The following is a 19,988-nucleotide window of genomic DNA, read 5'->3' as shown; positions in this document are numbered from 1 at the left end:
TTTAAACCCTCGGTGACGTTCAAGTGACGTCAGTGTCCTTGGAAATAAAGATTCGGTGACCCAACGATTTTCTGATTTCAAACTGGGCTCGGGGCTCATGTGGGACTTTAAACTTTCAGTGAAATTTCCAAGGCGCTCTCTCTTATGACCTACCTGCAGTAGCTGCTGTTTAAGCTTCTGCATCTCTGACAAGTTGAGCTCGCTGAACAGATCTGGCACCGGGTGAAGGCCATCTCCCTTTCGGCCGGGTCTGTAGTCCCCGTTCATCTTAGCCATCCCGGAGCCAGCGTGAAAGTGACCGTTGCAGCGGTTGTTGTCCTCATTGTTGCCATTAGCAGCAGGGATGGCGCTGCCGTTAGTGCCGTTGCTCTCCTCGGGGAACTTCAGGCCTTCAACTCCGGTGACGGTTAGCGCCAGATGGGCCCCTGCGCCGTAGACGCTGTCACCCAGGCTGATGTGATGGGCTAGTTCTTTCCTCAGATTGTTCTTCTGCTCGCGCTCAGTCTTGAGGGCATCCAGGGCTTCTTCTAACTGACCCTCAGAGATTTCCTTTAAGCGCAAAGCGTCTTCCAGCTGGCTGTTCAGAAGGACAGTCTCCTCCTCCAGCACCTTAATTTCATGTTTCAGTCCCTCGTACTCCACCTGAGGGACACAGAAAGGTCACGTGGTAACAGGAAAGTAATTATTTTAACACATTTATAAACAGCTGGTAAAAAACAAATCCTTTTGAAATTAATATAACCGTTAAGATCTCTATTCGACTTCATCTAACCACGTATCTAGAGCTAGTATAAACTAATACGACTTTGTGTTACTGTGCAGTAGGGCTGCCACGATTAGTCGACTAGTCACGATTACGTCGACTATCAAAATCGTCGACGACTGATTTAATAGTCGACGCGTCGTTTGAAGCTTTGTAAGATCCCAAAAGACGCAGGAATAAGTAGTAGGATTTAAGAGTGTAATAACGGACTGAAACAGAAGATGGCAGCACTGCATGTACAAGGATGCCAGCTGCCGTTAAACCCCGAAGAAGAAGTAGCTGTGTCCCAGAATTCATAGCGCAGCCCAGCTCAGTTTCCAACAATGGCGGCAGCTAGTTAGTTTTAATATTACTCTTATTATTCTTTCTGGGTCACAAAATAAATGTTTAACAGATTTTCAGGCGAGAATGTAGCTGTGTAAACCTCAAATATCTGCTCAGTTTATCAAGACACCACATATTTTCAAAAGCGCTCCGACGTTTTCGGAGACGTCTGTTAGCCACTAGCTCGATAGCTAGCCGGGGGCAAGGCTGAGAACACCGGACTCCCGGGAAATCGTTTTCAAACCCACCGCCGTCTTTCACTACTCAGGTTAAACATGATATATAAGTCACTTAGATAACTTGAAAATGTTATTGTTTGGCTTTTTTTTAGTATTTTATTTGTTCCTGAGTAAATCGGTTTGGCTGAGATTAAAGTTATAGTTTTTACACAGCTGAATAAACATCAAGCAGACAGCTGATTATCAGAAGTGTGAGATGCTCCAGAATTTACTCCGGTGTCCTGTTATATTTTAGATAGCAAGGAGTTTATTAAACTTCACCGAAACAATCTGCAAATTTCATTAAAATGTAATAAACTATCATCTTGTCTTTATTTTTAGTTAGCACATACCTTAAACACTTAAAGCTGTAAGCTAATGATAGTTAAATAAGAGCAGATGCTGCTGGTGCAATAAGCTGTATGTTTTACTTCAATGGATGATGATCTGATTAGTCGACTAATTGCAAAAATAATCAGTGACTAGTCAACTATCAAAATAATCGTTTGTGGCAGCCCTACTGTGCAGGAAACACTGTGAGATCACTGAGAGCACTGGTACATTTTGGTGACACGAGTGTGAGTCATTAAAATCATTTGAGCCACCGATTGCTGATGCATCACTGAAAGTGATGACAGATCTTTAATAGGCAATTTCACTGACACGCTTAAATCTGAGAAATACATTTAGAGAGTGAGTGAAACTCTACACGACAATGACACATAAATAAGAAGTTATTAGTGTGCAAACTGTTGATGTTTGTACCAACCTGGCTCTGCTTGAGTGTGGACACCAGTTTCTGAAGTGTGATGTTCTCCTCCTCCAGCTCTGTGTAGTCCTGAAGCAGCCGGGTCTCTCTGAACTTGTACTCTTTGATCTCCTCCCTCATTCTGCTCCGTTGCAGCTCGAGCATCTCGTTACTCTGGAGGAGGAAAAACAGCGGTGACATTTTTCACAGTTCCCATCGCTCTTTCCGCTCATTGAGGTCTCATTGGTCGGGATAAATCTGCAACACGTCTTGAGCCCACTACAAGCCACTGTGGCCAAATTTATAATGGCTACATCAAATTAATTTAAGATGATTTTTACTGGAATTAAGAATAGACTTCTCATAACCATCACAGATGCTAACCCAAACAACATGCAGTGATCAGAAACCAGAATAGCTAGCATGTAAATCCAATATGCTGAATATGATTAAACCCTAACAGGCAAAGCGGTGCCCACGTGAACAAGGTCAATATCAAATACAGTCCGGTCAGCTTAAGATTGCATGACATGCACAGACTCATAATGCTGATGCATGTAGACGTGACGTGACTTTGCACGCTGAGGTAGGACTTTCTCAAAAGCTATTTTTTTACCGTACATGCGCTGAAACTCGCTGCTGTTTCCCAAAAATTAACTAGATGATATTTACATATCAAGACAAAAATGAAAAAATATATTTTATATATCTTATTTTCACACACAGTTGTGTATAAATGTTTGCAGCCCAATGCAACTAGTGGACAGAGGACTCTCTGTAGTATAGGTTACAAAATAATGTTACAATGCATTTGTGCATTTGTGCACTCCTGCTGCTGCAGAGCTGCCTGCAGCTCCCCTGCAGTTCTCTGTACATATGGCAGAAGTGCTGACCCAGAGACAGTGTGGGTGGAGTGGGTGGCTACACGCATTGGCAGTGAATACGATGCTACTTTTAGAAGTGGCAAAAAACCTGAAACTGAAGACCTTTGATCTACACTGAACCTCCTGATTTGTGCATTAGCCGACAGGAACTCCCATTATATAAAAGTTAATGGTGTAAATGGGGAAATCCCACAAAGGCACAATTGGACTGTTTTGCAAATACATTGAAAGCACTTTTACGCTAAAACACTGTAAAAAGAAAAAAATAGAGCAGACCAAAAACACACAAAACACATGTGCGGTTGATGTATGAACATGAATGTAAGCTTTCTGTGATACATGTTGTCAAAATACATTTTATTAACAGTGTGCAGGATATTCAAGGCCAAATAATACTGGGGGCAATCAGACCCCACGGTCACCATGGTCAGGGACAGATCGGCACACAACACTGGCACTGAGCCCGCCACAGGGCAGAGCTGTTCACAGCACGAAGTGCAGCTGTTAAAATCATACAATGGTACGCACAACAGGGGCCATGTTGTGTTCATTCATCCCTGCCATCACTGCTGTTGTGGCAGTTTTACAACTTAAAGTTTAGGCCTGTGTTTCTTTTTTGGGCTTTAAAGTGCACTTTGATTTTAATCTTTATCCCTTCTCATGTTCTGACTTGTACCTCTAACAACAGACGTCTATCTAAACTAACTCTGTGTCTTTTCCCCCAAACATGTATATGTTAGGTTGCTTGAAATCTGTAAAACAAAAATCTTTTAATTAGATTCGGTCTGTGGTAAACAAAGTGCTCGATGTCGCTACAGCACCTGCCTCTCACGATGAAAGGAATCCTGTTCATTAGCTGGCACATGTGCAAATGAGGACTTCAAAAAACAGCAGAAGGCACTTCATAAATATATCAAAGCGCCACACTCGTGACTCAGACACGGGGCATTTGTGCATTAACAACTCATCGTGTGTAAAGGTTTATCAGGTAATCACAGCTGAGATGTTCCACATGCTCCATCACCATCAATATCTTCACTTCTTGTGAACTTTGAGAATGAGTGAACATCACAGCACTGCCTGACCAAATTAGTGAATGAGAGTGTGTCCTGTGGGCGTAGTGCTGGTACTCTGTCCCTACACATGTGCCGAGCTCAGGGCATTTCACTTTATATCCCAGCTTAGCACTGGATTTGCCCCCCACAATGGGGTCGTGGCCGCAGTGTCTGACCCCTGCTTGAACTCTGGTACTGCCCAACACAGTGGCTGCAGACATATATCCTTGCATAAATACACACTTTGCACACATGCATATCGTTTATTATTCTGTGTGAGGCATGACACCTTTTAGTTTGTCAGTAACCTTTGATCTTTGATAAACACAGGTTTCATGTAAGTTAATGTAGAATAAAAGAAATACTAGTCAAATTGTGGAAAACAATCCGTTTGGCTCAAGAATTGATCATAAAAACTATAAGATGGCTTTACATGCAGTTGTCAAAGGAGCTTGCAAAGAAAAGCGTCTGGACTTCTTTAAGTTACTTGAAGACGTTTCGCCTTCATCCGAGAAGCTTCTTCAGTTCTAAGGTCAAATGGTGGAGAGTCCCAGATTTAAACCTAGTGGGAGTTTCCCCCCACAGAGGGACAAAAGGACCCCCTGATGATCCTCTAATCGCCTGAGCCAAGGTGTGAAACTGGGTGTGGGTCACAATCAGCCAGAGTTTCGAGTGAGCTCGTTGTGAAACCTGGCCCCACCTTATCATGTGATTTCCTGAGGTCAGATGGCCCAGGATGTGAGTGGGCGTTAAGGCGTCTGGGGAGGGAACTCAAAACTGGATTATAGATGGCAGAGAGTTGGTGTCGTAAACCACCGCCTCTGTTCAAAGATGGTGGCTCACAGTGGACATAGTTCACAATGAACTCACCCGAAACTCTGGCTGATTGGGACCCACACCCAGTTTCACACCTTGGCTCAGGCGATTAGAGGATCATCAGGGGTCCTTTTGTCCCTCTGTGGGGGGAAACTCCCACTAGGTTTAAATCTGGGACTCCCCACCATTTGACCTTAGAACTGAAGAAGCTTCTTGGATGAAGGTGAAACGTCTTCAAGTAACTTAAAGAAGTCCAGACGCTTTTCTTTGCAAGCTCCTTTGACTACGATGACCTGGATGACTGAGAACCTTCACAGACATTTTACATGCAGTTAACTCTTACTGTATCTAGCTCAGTCAAGAGTCAGCTGCAAGCCAAAACAACTAATGTGCACATCTCATAGAGAGAATTTTAGGTGTTGGTAACAAAATACTGCTGACATAAGCATAAATATATATAAAAAAGTGAAATGCTGTTTTCTTACACACACAGTAGATTCAATTTCCTGTTTTTCTTTATTTAGGAAGTAATAAATCCTCTGCATAATAAGTCCTCGTGTTGACAAACTCACCTCTCGTAGCTCCTGTACAAGTGCGTTGAGCCGCTCATTCTCTGACTGGGCGTTGGACGCCACAGAGCGGCTAAGCGTCACCTCCGACTGCAGCTCCAACAGACGGCCCATATAGTAGGCCTCCTTGGAGGCGGACTCCTGCAGCAGCGTCTCCTCATTGGTCTCTCCATCCTCTGCCACCTTCCGTTGGTTGGTGTAAGCCTGGCCAAATGCCTGAAGAGATAAAAAAAGGGAGGGAGGGTAAGAAGAAAAGGAAACCGGTATTTCTGTAAAGTCAAAATTAAAATCACACTGATCCAAATCCTGTCAAATAGCATCAGCATCATAATCCAAGCGATGGGAGGGATTAGCACGCACTGCCTCGGAAATCTTACACATCTCTCCCAGCTGTGTGTGCAAGGCCGAGCGCTGCTGTACTTTTGACCACTGGCAGCAGTGACGGGACACTTGCGGGGGCCGGCCCTTAAGAATACCTGCTGCCTGTCGATGTGGGTGATGTTTCACTCAGATCAATAGACACAGTGTTCCCATTTTCCTGACACAGGTTTTCACGACACTGAGAGCTGACGTGATAAAATCAAAGCAGGTATCAACAGAAAAAACATGGCAACCACAGCGGGCCTGCTGGGTCAAAGTGGTGAACAAGCAAACACATACAATGTTAGGTGAAGACCAGTGTTTCCAGTTCAGCGCTATTTCTCTGTCAAGGTTTCCTGAATGCATGTGTGAGTTTCCTGACTGGAACATCAGCAACTGTATAATAAACCACGCTTCCCTTTTGCCACCTTCCATCAGGAGAAATGACTTTGGCGCCTGCAGAAACCTCTGTGAGAGAAAATGGATCATCTGAAAAATATTTTATGGTTTACAATCGCCACAGGATGCCGTAGACCAGCGGTCTCCAACCTTTTTTGCGCCACGGACCGGTTTATGTCTGACAATATTTTCACGGGCCGACCTTTAAGGTGTCGCGGATAAATACAACAAAATAAAACTAGTACCGGTACCAAAAAAAAAGAAGATTTAGTCATAACACTGTCACGGCCTGGAGGTTCAGCTGGTCGCTGATCAGCTGTCTTTCTCTCTAGTCCTCTCTCTCTCTCTCTGAACTCATTATGGGTTCACGCCCTCAGTGTGGACCAAGGTTATTATCGTTAACGAAAACTAACGAAATAACGAAAACTAGAAGTGAAAAAACATTTTCGTTAACGGAAATAAAAATAAAAACAAAAAAAGGAAAACTAACTAAAACTGGAATGAGTGTTCACAAAACTAACTAAAATTAACTGAATTTATAGCAAAAATGTGTTTAGTTTTCATTGATGTGTGCGTGTCATACAAGAGTCAAGGGTGAAAATGAAGTTTAGTCTCCAGATTGTTTTCTTGCTGTGTCTCATTATGCCAGCAGGTGGCAGCACGTTAGTCGAGTCGTCTGTGTCGCTGCTCCGTCCACGCGCAGAATCATGTCAGGAAAAGTCGGGAGCCAGAGTCCAATTTGGGATTACTTTGAATATGACTGTGTTTTGGATAAAGCAAGTGTCTTGTAGTGGAAACAGACAAATTATGAGGGACATTTCTAAAGGGAAAAAAATCCCACAAACCTTAAAGTGCACTTGAAAAGCTCACACAAGAAGGCTAACCTAGCTTACCTTGAGAAGGTAAGGGAGCACACTCAACCCTCATCCCCAGAAAACAGAAGCTAACCCCAGGCAAGGCAGCGTGATGCATCCCGAGACAACAGGACGGGGATATCTACACAACTGTGTGAGTCAATTACCTTCAAAAAGTTTATCAATTCACTTGAACCAAAATTACGAACACCCGGTGCTGCGAGAGTTAATAGTCTCATTGGGGCCAAGATATACATTTTATAGTTGCCTGGTATCAATGGTTGTTCATCTGCCTTTATTTATTTATTTAAAGAACCCATAGGTGGGAATGTGAGTTGTCTGTCTCTGCGTGTTAGCCCTGCGACAGACAGGCGACCTGTCCAGGGTGCAGTATGGTAGCTGGAATAGCAACATACCCAAGGATGAGCAGAATGACTGATATGATGAAACTGGGATTTTGTTACACTTAATTATTGCAAACACAACTAAAACTATAACTGAAACTAATCAAAACTAAACTGAAACTAAGGATTTTCAAAAACTAAACTAGCAAACAATTGGTAAAAACTAATTAAAACTGATATAAAATTGAAAATCTGAAGTCAAAACTAAATAAAAATAAAAACTAATGAAAATTGCAAAACTATTAAAACCCTGGTGTGGACGGTATTTAAGACAGGAAGCAACGGCTGTTCTTCGCTGGATCGTTGTGAGAATCATTCCCTGGACTGTTTCCCTGGTGTGCGAGTGGATTCGTGTTTGTGTGGAGAGAGACGAGCGTGTTCCCCTGGATTTTCCCCGGAGCCCTGCCCCCTGCACCCTTGTAATTAGCACTGCCCCGCATCTGTGTATATACACTCATTGGACATTGTTCTTTAATAAATTCTCTTGTGTGCATCATCATCCCCGGAGTCCAGCGCGTGAGTCCACCTTGTACTTCGACAAACACACGGGAAAAAACCCAGGGACGATAAAAACAATAAAAAAATAAACTATAAAAACCTTGAAAACCATAAATTTCACACCCGAGCCTCAACTCTCGCCGCCCGGTACCAAACGACTCACAGACCGGTCCGTGGCCCGGGGACCGCTGCTGTAGACGATACTGTATTGTATGGTTATCGACTCTTCAAACTGACCATGCAATTTAAATAGGAAGCCATTTATTTTGAACTACATGTTTTAATAATGTAAGCTTCCCAATCCCGTCTCATCATCATAATATTTTCCCTGTTTGTCATGAATCATTTATTAGGCACAAGCATCCATTACTTTGTGCAGCTGTCTTTTCTTTTCATTTGTGGCTAACGAGCTAAGCGGGCAGTCTCCTGCTGCGATGAGGTGAAATAAATTTGTGCTTTTGCATGTAAAAAAAATTATGAACCACATGTTTCTCTCTTTATGGATACTTATTATCAAGTAAGCAATAAAGTGGAATTAAAGGTTAAAGTCAGTTCAGTTGCAGTTATGGCCAATCTGTCAGTGTAACCCGCTTTTAATCTACAGACTGTTAAACAGAAGCATTTTCATTCACGCTCTCCTCAGAGAGCATGTTAATGCAAATTCAATAGACCTCTTTATTATGCCTTTGAATTATGAGTGTAGCAGTTAGCATATGAAGAAATAATCGGTCTGGCAAAATGCCCCGTAAACTAAAAAACACTCGGCAACATGTATCTATTAAAAAAAGGTTGTATTATATTTCTTTATTGTTTTCCTTCTGTACACACGGCTTTCTCTGTATTTCATCATTCTCTCTTCATACTCCTTTGTGCGCTCACCCTGGTGCCCCCTCTCGGTCTCAAGAGAGCCGCAGTGTGATTGTAGTGAATGATTAAGAGGAAGGGCCTCTGGAACAAAACAGACGATTAATTCTAGGCACAGTGTGACTGAACGAGCTTGCATTCTCTGCTCGGATGAGAGCCCGGCAATCTCGGAGCAGGCCTCACGGCAACAGCTGGGCTCTGCAGGACAGGAAGTAAAAATCTGGCCCGGACAAAAGCCTTTATCACAGCATTTAGTTCCAAAGAAATTAGTTGGAGATTTCAGTTAAAGATTTTTGGTCCTCTGAGGCTTTCCCTCCAAGAAAATGCATCTCCCTGCATCACATTACAATCTTCTTAAGAAGCTCCTTTTAATTGCTTGAAAGTGCATCGTGCAGAATTGGATCAAAGACTTCCTGCCAAATGTTATTCTCTGCTACAGGGATCATTTTAACACCAAAAAAAGACCTGTTTCAATCTTTCGACATGTTTTAAATCTCATGATAATTACATGAACACAACTGCCAGCACTGCTGTAGGTATAAAGTGATGTGAAGATTAAAGTTTAATATCATTTCCTCACTCATGGGCAGCCATTTTGGATCTTTATACTGAAAATCACAGACTGCAGTAAGTGTTGAGGCTCCACACTCGTATGTGTCTCAGACAATGGGTTCTATAGATATTCATCCCTGGGGCGACAGGAGGAGGAGCAGGCAAAGGGAATAAACCCACCGCTGCAGCAGCGTGAGAGTTTGTGTAACCCGAAAATCCTTCCCTGTCTGCTGGAGTCCATAATGAGAAGTCAGGGGAGGTGCTCTGGGTGTGTGATGTTGTATTTGTGTGTAAATGCATACAGCAAGGATCTATTTTTACACCCAGGAGGTCAGAGGATGGAGCTATTTCTGCAGCAGCAATTAATCTTATGAAAACTTTCATCATTAACAGGGGGACTAATCTGTCGTACAGGAGCTGTTTAATTATAGATGCTAATGTAGCGTAACGCTAATGCAGGATGTACACTCGATTACATTTTTAAAGTCAAAGAGCAAATGAACATGCTCGAAACGTGCAGAAACACAGTCGAGAGCAACAACCAATAACCAAGTTGTATGATTTATTTATGTCAGTTGTTCTAATTAATATGTATTTTTAATTAGATCATCGAACATTTTAAGCACGAGTGCGGCATCCTTAATGTTTCTGTCAGTTATGGGTGAACATAACTGACATAACTAGCTAAGAAGCAACATTCTTATGAATAACATAAACACACACAGATATATAGACCAAACGCTGCGTCTCAGCCAGATGGGTGGCCCGGGCAGTCGCATCAGGGATTTCAGTACCATGGAGAGAGACTTGCAGCACATCCACTACCATGCAGCTGTCAGCGTGTGTGTGTGTGTTTGTGTGTGTTTGTGTGTGTTAGAGAGCAATCATTCTCCATGGGATTGATACTGTAGCCAGACAAAGGAGAGAAAAGACAAAGAGGACTGTTCAACATGTGCATCGCCAAAACAGCACATCGCAGCTGATGCATGGGACATTTCATTTATTTTTAGTTTCTCTACTTTTTGGGAGTTCGCCTTGTAATCGGAAGGGTGGTGGTCAGAGGGCCCGGTGGCGCCAGTGTCCGGCAGTCTCGCCTCTGTCAGTGCGCCCCAGGGTGGCTGTGGCTACATGTAGCTGCCATCACCAGTGGGTGGATGACTGGATGTGCAAAGCGCTTTGGGGTCCTTAGGGACTAGTAAAGCGCCATTTTTGAGAGCAAGCCGAATAATTCATTCAATAAAAAAAATCCCTCGACAACAGTACTCCCAGAAGGAATAAATAATAATCCCAAAAGCACAAAAATGCCCCAAATATGACATAAATAAGAAGCAGCATGCAGTGTCTCAACCTTCAGTCACCACAAGACCTCGCACACAAACACACGTTCGCTGGCAGTAGGTGAATGAGGCAAATATGCAAGATGCAGTCCTGACTCACTCGCTCCTTTTGACACACACAGCGTTTGACTGCCGTGCGCGACTCAGAGAAGTGAAATATCGCATTTTATTTCAAATAAATATGGCGAAGAAAATATCCCTGTTGTTGTTTCTGTTCAGTAAATAAGCTTTACATTATCTTGCAAACTGTCTCTAATTAATACTCTGTCATCTAGGAATTTAGTTTTAGTAGTTTTTGCTCTATATAATCGATATTTTAATGAATACTGAAGTTATTTAGTGTTTATCGTCAATAAAATGTAAATTTTGTGACATTTTTATTCTCTAATATGATTGAAACTTAAATGTTCACTCTGATCTCTGAAGCACTATTTAAAAGCACCTCGATGCCTTCAAAGCTATAAGATCAAAGTTATTTCTAAAGCTTACAATATCGTCTTCACAGCCACAGATAGCATAAAATGATTGTGAGTAGTTCTTCTTACGATAAGTAACATTTATCCTTAGTCTAATATGACACCAAATGTAATATTTTCAGTTTAATATGCTGAATATCATAAACAGATACTGAAGAAGGTTCATGGAAAACACTGCTCTGCCATATTTTTGTCCTTCAACAAGGACGGAGACATGTCTTTGTTGGTTTCTAAGCAACAAGAAAAAATGCCAAGTCAAGAGATCTGTCAGACACACGAACACATTTCCACAAGTAAGGGGAAAGTGTGTAATCACAGCCAAGTAAGAATGGAGGAAATCAATTAAAAGATGAGTAATTGCAAATTTTAGCAAAACATGCTGTTGTTTTTTTGTTGTTGTCAGTGAACAAAATTAGAGTTTGCAGTGCGAGCATCCTACCGCAAGTGTTTGTTTGTGTGCTTTAGGTCATCAGGACTACTCTACTGAATCACGAGGGATATTTATAGCTTATAACTGTATTGTAGAGTGCACATGCATGCTCTGCAGAACCTGTTCAATTTCCCTAGAGAGAGCTCCTCTATCCCTGAATTACTGTCTGCACAAAAATTGAGCTACATGAAATGAATGATTTATAGATAGTAATGAGGATAAATAGCTCGCTTTACCAGAATGCTGTTTAGTGCAATAAAGCCTATTATTCCTCTTATGACAATATGCTATTATGCCCACAACTGAGGAATAAAAACATCTATAATGTAGGCTAACAGCTGAAAAATGCTTTCATGTGCTTTAAAGTGGAAAATCAATCGCAGAAATCCACAATGGTGTCACGTCTGCTGCTCACCAACACAATGACCAGAGAACACGCTGTGTGAAGCCGAGGGTTCTGCCAGTGGGACAATGATGCGGCTTGTTTGAGTGATTCAATTTGGCCCAAGTCTGCTCCTGATAAGAAAGATGGTTGGATACTTTCCCAGAATGCCTATCGTACGTGTTTCGTCTGAACCTGACTGAATGGACGGTGCGGTGGCAGTGAGGCCACAAAGATTTCTTTGTTAGATTTTTTTTCTTTATTTACTGCTTTTTCTCTTAAAATACGTCCCTATGTTCACCTTCTCCGCCTCCTTACTTCACCCTTATCGTCCCCAGATTTAAAATCAACCTTATTGACCCAGTGTGAAACTAAACAATGGCCTACATAACACTACACTACATTACTGATCTGATGACAAACCATTACATTCACCCAGAAAGCTGCGATTTCCCATTAGAAAGGAAGCAATGACCAGTGTAAGCCGACAGATAGGAAAGCCACTAGAGGACTGCACAGACTGTACCAGCTTTAACTGTGTCATTCTCTTTGCTTGGTAATGTGCCCTGCAGCAGATCATGAGCTAGTGGACCACAAAAACACACAGTGGAACCTTCAAGCCATTCCAACACACAAATACGTATTCAGGACAGGACAACTCGCACTCGTGCTAAGTCACTGTTCATTCCTGCTTTCACAAAGAGGGAACAACAAAAGATAAAAATGAACACAGCAACTGTAACATCACCTGTTTGTTAGTGAAGCCTCAACCTGAGCATTTTGACGACGCCATCATGATTTTTTGAAATAATGAGAATAATGAGAAAAAGAGGGACACGGCATGCTCATATGATTGTGACATATTTATCACAAAGGGGGGTTTGGCAGGCGTACTTTACTGTCACTTCTACAAAGTTGATACAGTGACGAATAGAAACCTGTGACTGAGACATTAACTCATCTTGTAAGTCATTATTTAGGCTGTGGACTGAGTGAGCTGTAGTGCTTTAATGCAGGCTTACAGCATCAGCTTTAACTCAAGAGTTGTCACATCATTAACCCATATGTGTGCATTCTCCTCGGTTCCTTAAGAGAAATTTACAAACCAATTGGTGGCATCACAGCGGCTCCATAAAACCTCTCCGAGAGGACTTTTTCCGTGATGATGATTTTATTTCTTCCCCAGCACCTTTTACTTGTGGTGTCCCGCAGGGATCCGTATTAGGTCCAATTCTTTTTTCCATCTATATGTTACCCTTAGGCCTAATCTTTAGGAAGCATAACATCTACTTTCACTCATATGCCGACGACACCCAGATTTATCTTCGGTTTAATAGAAACACCTCCACGCCCATGGAATCGCTAGTCAAATGTCTTGACGAAGTTAAAACCTGGCCTCAGATTTTCTTACCTTCAATGAGGACAAAACTGAGGTAATTATTTTTGGACCGAGCTGTAATTTCAATGCCCCAGATTTGGACTTATGTAACCTAACATGTGCTGTTAAAACACTTGTAAAAAACTGGGGGTTTTCTTGGATAACGAACTTACATTTGAGAAACAAATGAATTCAGTTGTCCAGCGGTCAATTTAAATTAAGGCTCCTATCCAAAGTGAGATCTTTTTTCATCCTTTAGAAACTTGGAACGAGCAATTCATGCGTTTGTTTTATCTCAACTGGATTACTGTAATTCACTATATGTGGGTGTCAGTCAGTCCAGCTCGGCCTTTTGACTCGTGTGAAGAAACACCAACATATTACTTCGGTGCTTGCTTCCCTTCATTGGCTTCCAGTGTGTTTTAGAATTAAATTCAAAATCTGACTTTTCACTAATAAAGTGCTAAATGGCCAGGCACCGGACTATTTGTCTGACCTTTTGCAGCTTTATACGCCCTCTAGAGCCCTTCGATCAAGCGATCACCTGCTCCTTACCTTACATAAGTCTAGGATGGTTCATAGAGGAGATCGGGCATTTGCGGTTGTGGCACCAAAAATGTGGAACGATCTACCTCTCCACATTAGAAAGGCCCCAACTGTTACTCTGTTTAAATCTCATCTTAAAACACAATCGAAACTGCATGAGAGTTACCCATTCTTTTATCGAAATTTTCTTTTAATTTTCTTACCTGTTGTTGTTGTTAATGTCACTGTTTAATGGTTATTTTGTACAGCTCTTTGGTCAGCTCCCTGTTGTTATTAAATGTGCTTTATAAATAAAATAAAAACTGTTATACTGTTTGTGCTGGGTTCAGTGCACCTTTTCAGTCTTTTAATAAGCTAACTATACAAACTAGGCTGGCTAGCTTTGGCTCACTCTTTCGTCCAAATAATGTCGCATTTCACTTCAACAAGTGTTTCCCTTAAACCCAAAGTTTAGCCTTAAATGCTGGACCGATGAATGACGTCATGTGGCTACATTCATTTTGGTGTGTATAAATGTTAATGAAAATTTTGTGCTAGTTTCCTTATAATTAATCAGCCAAATATTTAGTGCTTTATAAATGAAATATTTAGCTGATGTCATAAAGAAAGTATCGCTTATCAAAGAAACAGAAACCACGTACCAGCGTATCGCTGCCAAATCTGTCGCCACTAAAGATTTGGGTCGTTTGATCAACTGATCAAGGGATAATAATTTTTTGCTTCATAGGAAATTGATAGCATGATGAGGCTGTTTCTCATGCTTGACTGCACAGGCAACAATAACAGTAACATGTGGGATGTGTGCTAAAGCTAAGTTATGTTTCAGAAACACTGCAGCCCATATTGCACCGTTCTTTCTATTTGAAGGTTATTATGTTGCGCATGCAGGTGTGCAACTGTGTGGCTAAGTGAATCAGCTGGAAGGTAATCCAAACAAATCCTCTCCCTCAGGTTACAACCTGATAAACAGTGATTCGCTCAGAGGTTCATGGAAACTAAATTAGCAGAAAAAAAGTTAAATATTTCTAAAAGGATAATCCACCAATACATCAAAGTGGCCAGATTTAATATCTTATTAAATTTCCATCTCCATTTAACCCCCCCCAATCCCGCCATCATTTTCATTAAGTAGTCAGGGGATGAAGACCACTAATGGAGTAAATCTTCTTTCTTCATGCAGTACCTCCCTCTATGCTGGTCTCCTTTATCCCCCTTTTCAGGTGGCGTAAGAAGAAACCGGAAACTTAAAACAACAACAGCGTCTGAACACTGAGGAATGTGTCACAACATCAAAAGACAGAAGTGACTGAAAACTCACAGGCTCATTGATAATCTGTATTCGTTCCTGCAGACACACCCAGACAGGCAGCCAGACTCATAAAAACAGAGACACACACGGAGCAGATCCATCTGATAAAACGCTCTCCTCTCTCTGCACTCGGTCTCTCCTGATAAAGAGGACTCAGCCAAGATAGACAAATACAGACTACAATGGAGAGGCTAGCCTGCACACAGTGACCCTCTTGGTATTGCATGCATGGGGCCTCAGGGTGACTCAGTGCTTTTGTGCAGCCACAAGAGACCCTCCATGTAGATATGTAGAGTTTGATTTCTTGAAAAAGGTACTAATAAGGTGCAGTATGGCACATATTCACTTAAATATCTCTCCATTGTGTATTATAAATGTTTTCCTTGTCAAAATGATTTGTTATCATGCTCGATGTGAGTCAGTGTTTGGACCCAAAACTGCCAAAAAACTTAATCCCACTAATTCCAATTAAGGCCCATCATCTCCATATTCACCCTGACATGGCATACTTCCTGTTTTAGTTTCCTGACCTTACTTGCAGTCATGACCAGTGTACTGAGAACATGGTTAATTAAACAGGTTAACTATACTTTCCCTAATAGGGCTGAAGTGACAAAGACGCATCTGTGACCCTATTCTGTATGGCACACCCATCACAAGCGCATGCTTGGGTGTGCATGTGCTCATGCCTGCCTTTGTGTGTGAGGATGGTGACAAGGCAGAGGACAGGGAGGATCATGCGCATTTCCAAGCGCCCTTTGCGGGATAAAATGGCCTCTGGATACGGAGATAAAAGGCTTCTCTTTATCGGGCGTGCTGGGATGAGAAGCATAGAAGAAGACTATACTGTAGATGAAACTCAATAGCTCTGTCTAGACAATAAGAAAGGCTTAACAGCCACGTTCAGTGATGCATTAATGACTTAAGAGAAGTCCAAGTTAATTCAGGCAAACAATAAATTTTGACAACACATGGAATAATGTATTTTTTTCCTCCTTGTGAGAGGATGGACGGATTTTTCTGCTATGGTATCCGAGTTTGCAGCACACACAGCTAAAGTGGACAACTAATCGATACAGCAGCCAGCAGGGAGGGGAGTCCTGTTCTTACTACATTTCACTGCAGCAAAAAGAAGCATTTCAAAAAAACTTCATCTATGCAGGGACGGGCGAACCTGAAGGGGCGACGCAGGGTCATTAAGGCCCTTCCTCTGTGACGATAGAAAAGAACAATCGTTACACTGAAGCAACTGAACAAACTCTGTTCTCTGCTCGTCTATTCTGCTGACACAGTGTGTTTACAATAGCACACTTTTGTGTCTCCTCCCCTTTTCTCCATTACGTCAACACAACCATAAAAACCTGAAACAACAAAGACGGCCTGGCTGATAGGCTGAAATCATTCAACGCCACTACAACATCCTGCCGCCCCCTCACTCTGCGCTCTCCATCACAACATCCCCACCCGAGCCTCCCACCTTTCGTGTTGCACACAGGGGGAAAACAGAAAGGGGGAAGCTCTGTGCACATCAGCCCAGATGTGCGGCTCAAATACAAAGACCAATGGTTTTCCCTTCAGGTGCTGGAAAAACACACACAAAAACAACAGAGACCACGAGGGCATACAGGTCCTTATCTATATGCTTGACTGCATCCCTGAGCCTGTTGCAAGGGTCACAGGTCAGCATCAGCGAGAACTGCACAGTGCATTCCACTCTTGGCTTTATTTCCATCCAAGAGGCAAAGGTGCCAAAAACAGTTTGATTGCTTATAAAGCGCAGTGGGTTACTGATTAAAGAGCCAGTTTTTCTAAAATGCTTGAAGCTACTCTCACATGTGTTTAAGCAGCATTCACCGATCTTTGCAATGCACGCTACGCTGCACACAATAGAGTCCAGCGTAGCTCAGACATGATACGTTTTCACCAAACAGAGCAGAAATCAATGCATAATTCCCACTTCACTCCAGGGGGGGACTGTAGGGGAATAATGAGATGAGGAGGGGCACGCTGAGCTGATGGTGTAGTGCACAGCTAAAAGATTGAAACACTAGCATCTCATGAGATATTGATTCAGCCCTTCTGTCCATGTTTACTGCCTCTGCCAATGTAAAACAGGAGCCAAAGGAGGAGGTGGAAGGAGAAGCGAGAAAACCCTTTCTCCTCAGCTGCTGCTTTCTTGTTTGAGAACGTCAAACACACCAGAAATGTTAATAAGTATTCAAGTGCTGCTAATCCTTTTAATCAATGTTCCTTTTTTCCTTCTATAGAGTGACAGTACTAATTTAAAAAAGCCAGACGTGCACAGCAGGGAAAAAGTGACTCTTCATCTTGAATGTAGTCAGATTACACTGTTGCATGTCTGCTTAAGAAACAGCACATTTGAAACTTTCTCACACACAATCATTGACTAACAGCATATCACATTAAGTTGTGCAAATCCTTCAAGAAACTGTTTCAGTCATCTAATGTGGAGCTAGGACTCAAATGCAGAGGAGAGAGTGAGATATTTATTCAGTCTGATGTACAAGTTCATCCAAAGGCACACAAACAGCCAGTGCTGCAACAAAGAATGTGGGGAACACAACATTTATACACAACAGGAAACAGGACACAGCATGAGACACAGGTGATGGTAATCAGTGTTGGTCTTGAAAAAAGTAATCAGTAACTAATTACTGATTACTTCCCCCAAAAAGTAATCCCGTTACTTTACTGATTACTTATTTTCAAAAGTAATTAATTACTTAGTTACTTAGTTACTTTTTAAAAACACGATTTACAACCTGAATAGGTGATAAAGTGATAGATCTTTCAGCCCAATTCTACTTTTTCTGCATAATCATCATACAAAATGTAATCAAATGGAAAAGTCTCTTTTTAAAACTTGTTTTATTAGTTTTAATCTTTTAACTTTATGCATCAAGCAAAAATTTAATTATCTGCAACATTCTCTGACTGGAAGAAATTTGTTTAACATTTAAACCTATTTTCTGCACATTCCAGCACATAAAATAAAATATTTTTTTGTGTGTTTACACTCAGTCTTTCAAATAGATGCAAGTAAAACACAGCAGAAAATAAATAAAGTCAAAGACTAGCGGTCCTGTTGCTCTATTTTCACCTGTAAAGCAGGAGTTGGGTAGGCGGAGGTTTACCCTGGTGCAGGTGTGCAGCGGTCAGTGGAAGAATCCGCGAGTTTCTCTGTGAGTTTCCCATTACGTCGTAGCTACTCGGAGCTTGTTTGGAAGTTTAGGGGTTTTTTTTCGCTGTAAAAATAAGTTTTCTTCCCACGCACAACGGACACTAATGTTTTTGTCACTTTTTATGGAATCAAACTCAAAGTAAGGTCAGTACTTCCACGCTTTAAACGCTGCACGCTCATACTCTCTCTGCACTCGATATATGATCCATTGTTGATCTGCACACAGCTGTTGTCACGAGCGTCGCACTCGCTTACGTCACTGTCATGAGACATTCTCGCAAAATAAATCACGGTTTTAGTAACGCAGTAACGCAGCGTTCCTACGGGAAAGTAACGGTAATCTAATTACCGTTTTTGCAATAGTAATCCCTTACTTTACTCGTTACTTGAAAAAAGTAATCGGATTACAGTAACGCGCATCTCTGATGGTAATCAAAGACAATTAGACAGATGGGGGAAGTAAAACTAAACACAAGGCTCTAGAGACGAGCAAGTACCAAAATAAACTAAATCTAAACTAAACAAGTACAATCTATAGTACAGTATTCCACCTTTCCCTCCTCTTATTCTCATCATTGATTTCTTTCCCTTCTCCCTCTTCAAATGCTTTTTAGAAATTGGGACATTCTCCGAGATGGCACACTGAGATCAATTTGCAGGTCACAGGCATGAAGATGGAGGAGACGAGGCACAAATTATGGAGATGAGACAATAAGCTGTGATACGACAAATGTCCCTACCCAGATTCAAACTTGGGAAATTGCAGCTCAGTTTAGGCATCGTCCACTGTAAGCTACAGGAATCCATGCAAACACAAAGCTTGGGAATATTTAGAAATCACACGACACTTATAAAGCACTTTGAGGTCAGGGTTAGCCCCGCCTACTACAGGTACAAATTAAGCAGGTGAGGAAGAGACACAAGGATGAAGCAACAGTCATACAGTGTTCTTATACTGACTTATATATTAATTAGATTCAGTGTTCCATGATGTTAAAAGAAAATGGATATAATACTGTTTTTTACAGTTGATCATCTTTGATAACAGCCAATAGGATTTCAAAAGAAACACATAATTATACAGTCCAGCTCTTTCTCATGCTTCTTTGAGAAAGACAGATAAACCTAGGGCTGCTCGATTATGGCAAAAATGATAATCACGATTATTTTCACTGAAATTGAGATCTCGATTATTTGACGATATTTATTTAACAATAACAATGTGTTGAATAATGACTTTAAAGATTGTCAAAAATAATATAAAATAGTGCAAATACTGATAACAGTGCAAATGTTTGCAATATAAGAAATAAATGAAAAATGTAAACATCTATGTTTAGTGAACTTTGCAGTGTTGCTTTGTGGTGCAGCACAGTTCAGTTCATGGGTTCGCGGAGTCAGACGTGGATCAAGTGGCTCCGCGAACCCATAATGTTTCCACACCACTGAAGTTTGTTTGTTTTTTTTTTTACCTCTCTTTTCAACCAACAGCAGTCACTCTCCTCTCCAAATAACTTCTGCTGAGCTTTCCGAGCTTCCCTCGGGTCCTCTTAATCAGCGGTCCCCAACCCCCGGGCCTCGGACCGGTACCGGTCCGTGAGTCGTTTGGTACCGGGCCGC

The 19,988-nt window shown here is 41.7% G+C and overlaps 1 protein-coding gene across 4 annotated transcripts in view; it reads right to left on the bottom strand.

The window, feature by feature from the left end:
* Nucleotides 1-19,988, bottom strand: part of bicd1a (bicaudal D homolog 1a) — a 33,823-nt gene that overhangs the window by 8,740 nt on the left and 5,095 nt on the right. For all 4 annotated transcript variants that reach the window (XM_085165074.1, XM_085165075.1, XM_085165076.1 and 1 more), the window contains exons 2-4: nt 5,381-5,593; nt 2,075-2,227; nt 154-642 (exon numbers count right to left, since the gene is read on the bottom strand). In XM_085165074.1, the coding sequence (XP_085021200.1) occupies nt 154-642; nt 2,075-2,227; nt 5,381-5,593 (855 nt within the window). The remainder of the gene's footprint in view (nt 1-153; nt 643-2,074; nt 2,228-5,380; nt 5,594-19,988) is intronic.

Source organism: Neolamprologus multifasciatus, chromosome 7, assembly GCF_963576455.1.
Source record: "Neolamprologus multifasciatus chromosome 7, fNeoMul1.2, whole genome shotgun sequence".
NCBI lineage: Eukaryota > Metazoa > Chordata > Actinopteri > Cichliformes > Cichlidae > Neolamprologus > Neolamprologus multifasciatus.
The sequence above is the reverse complement of the archived record's forward strand: the minus strand, read 5'-3'. Positions and strand labels throughout refer to the sequence as shown.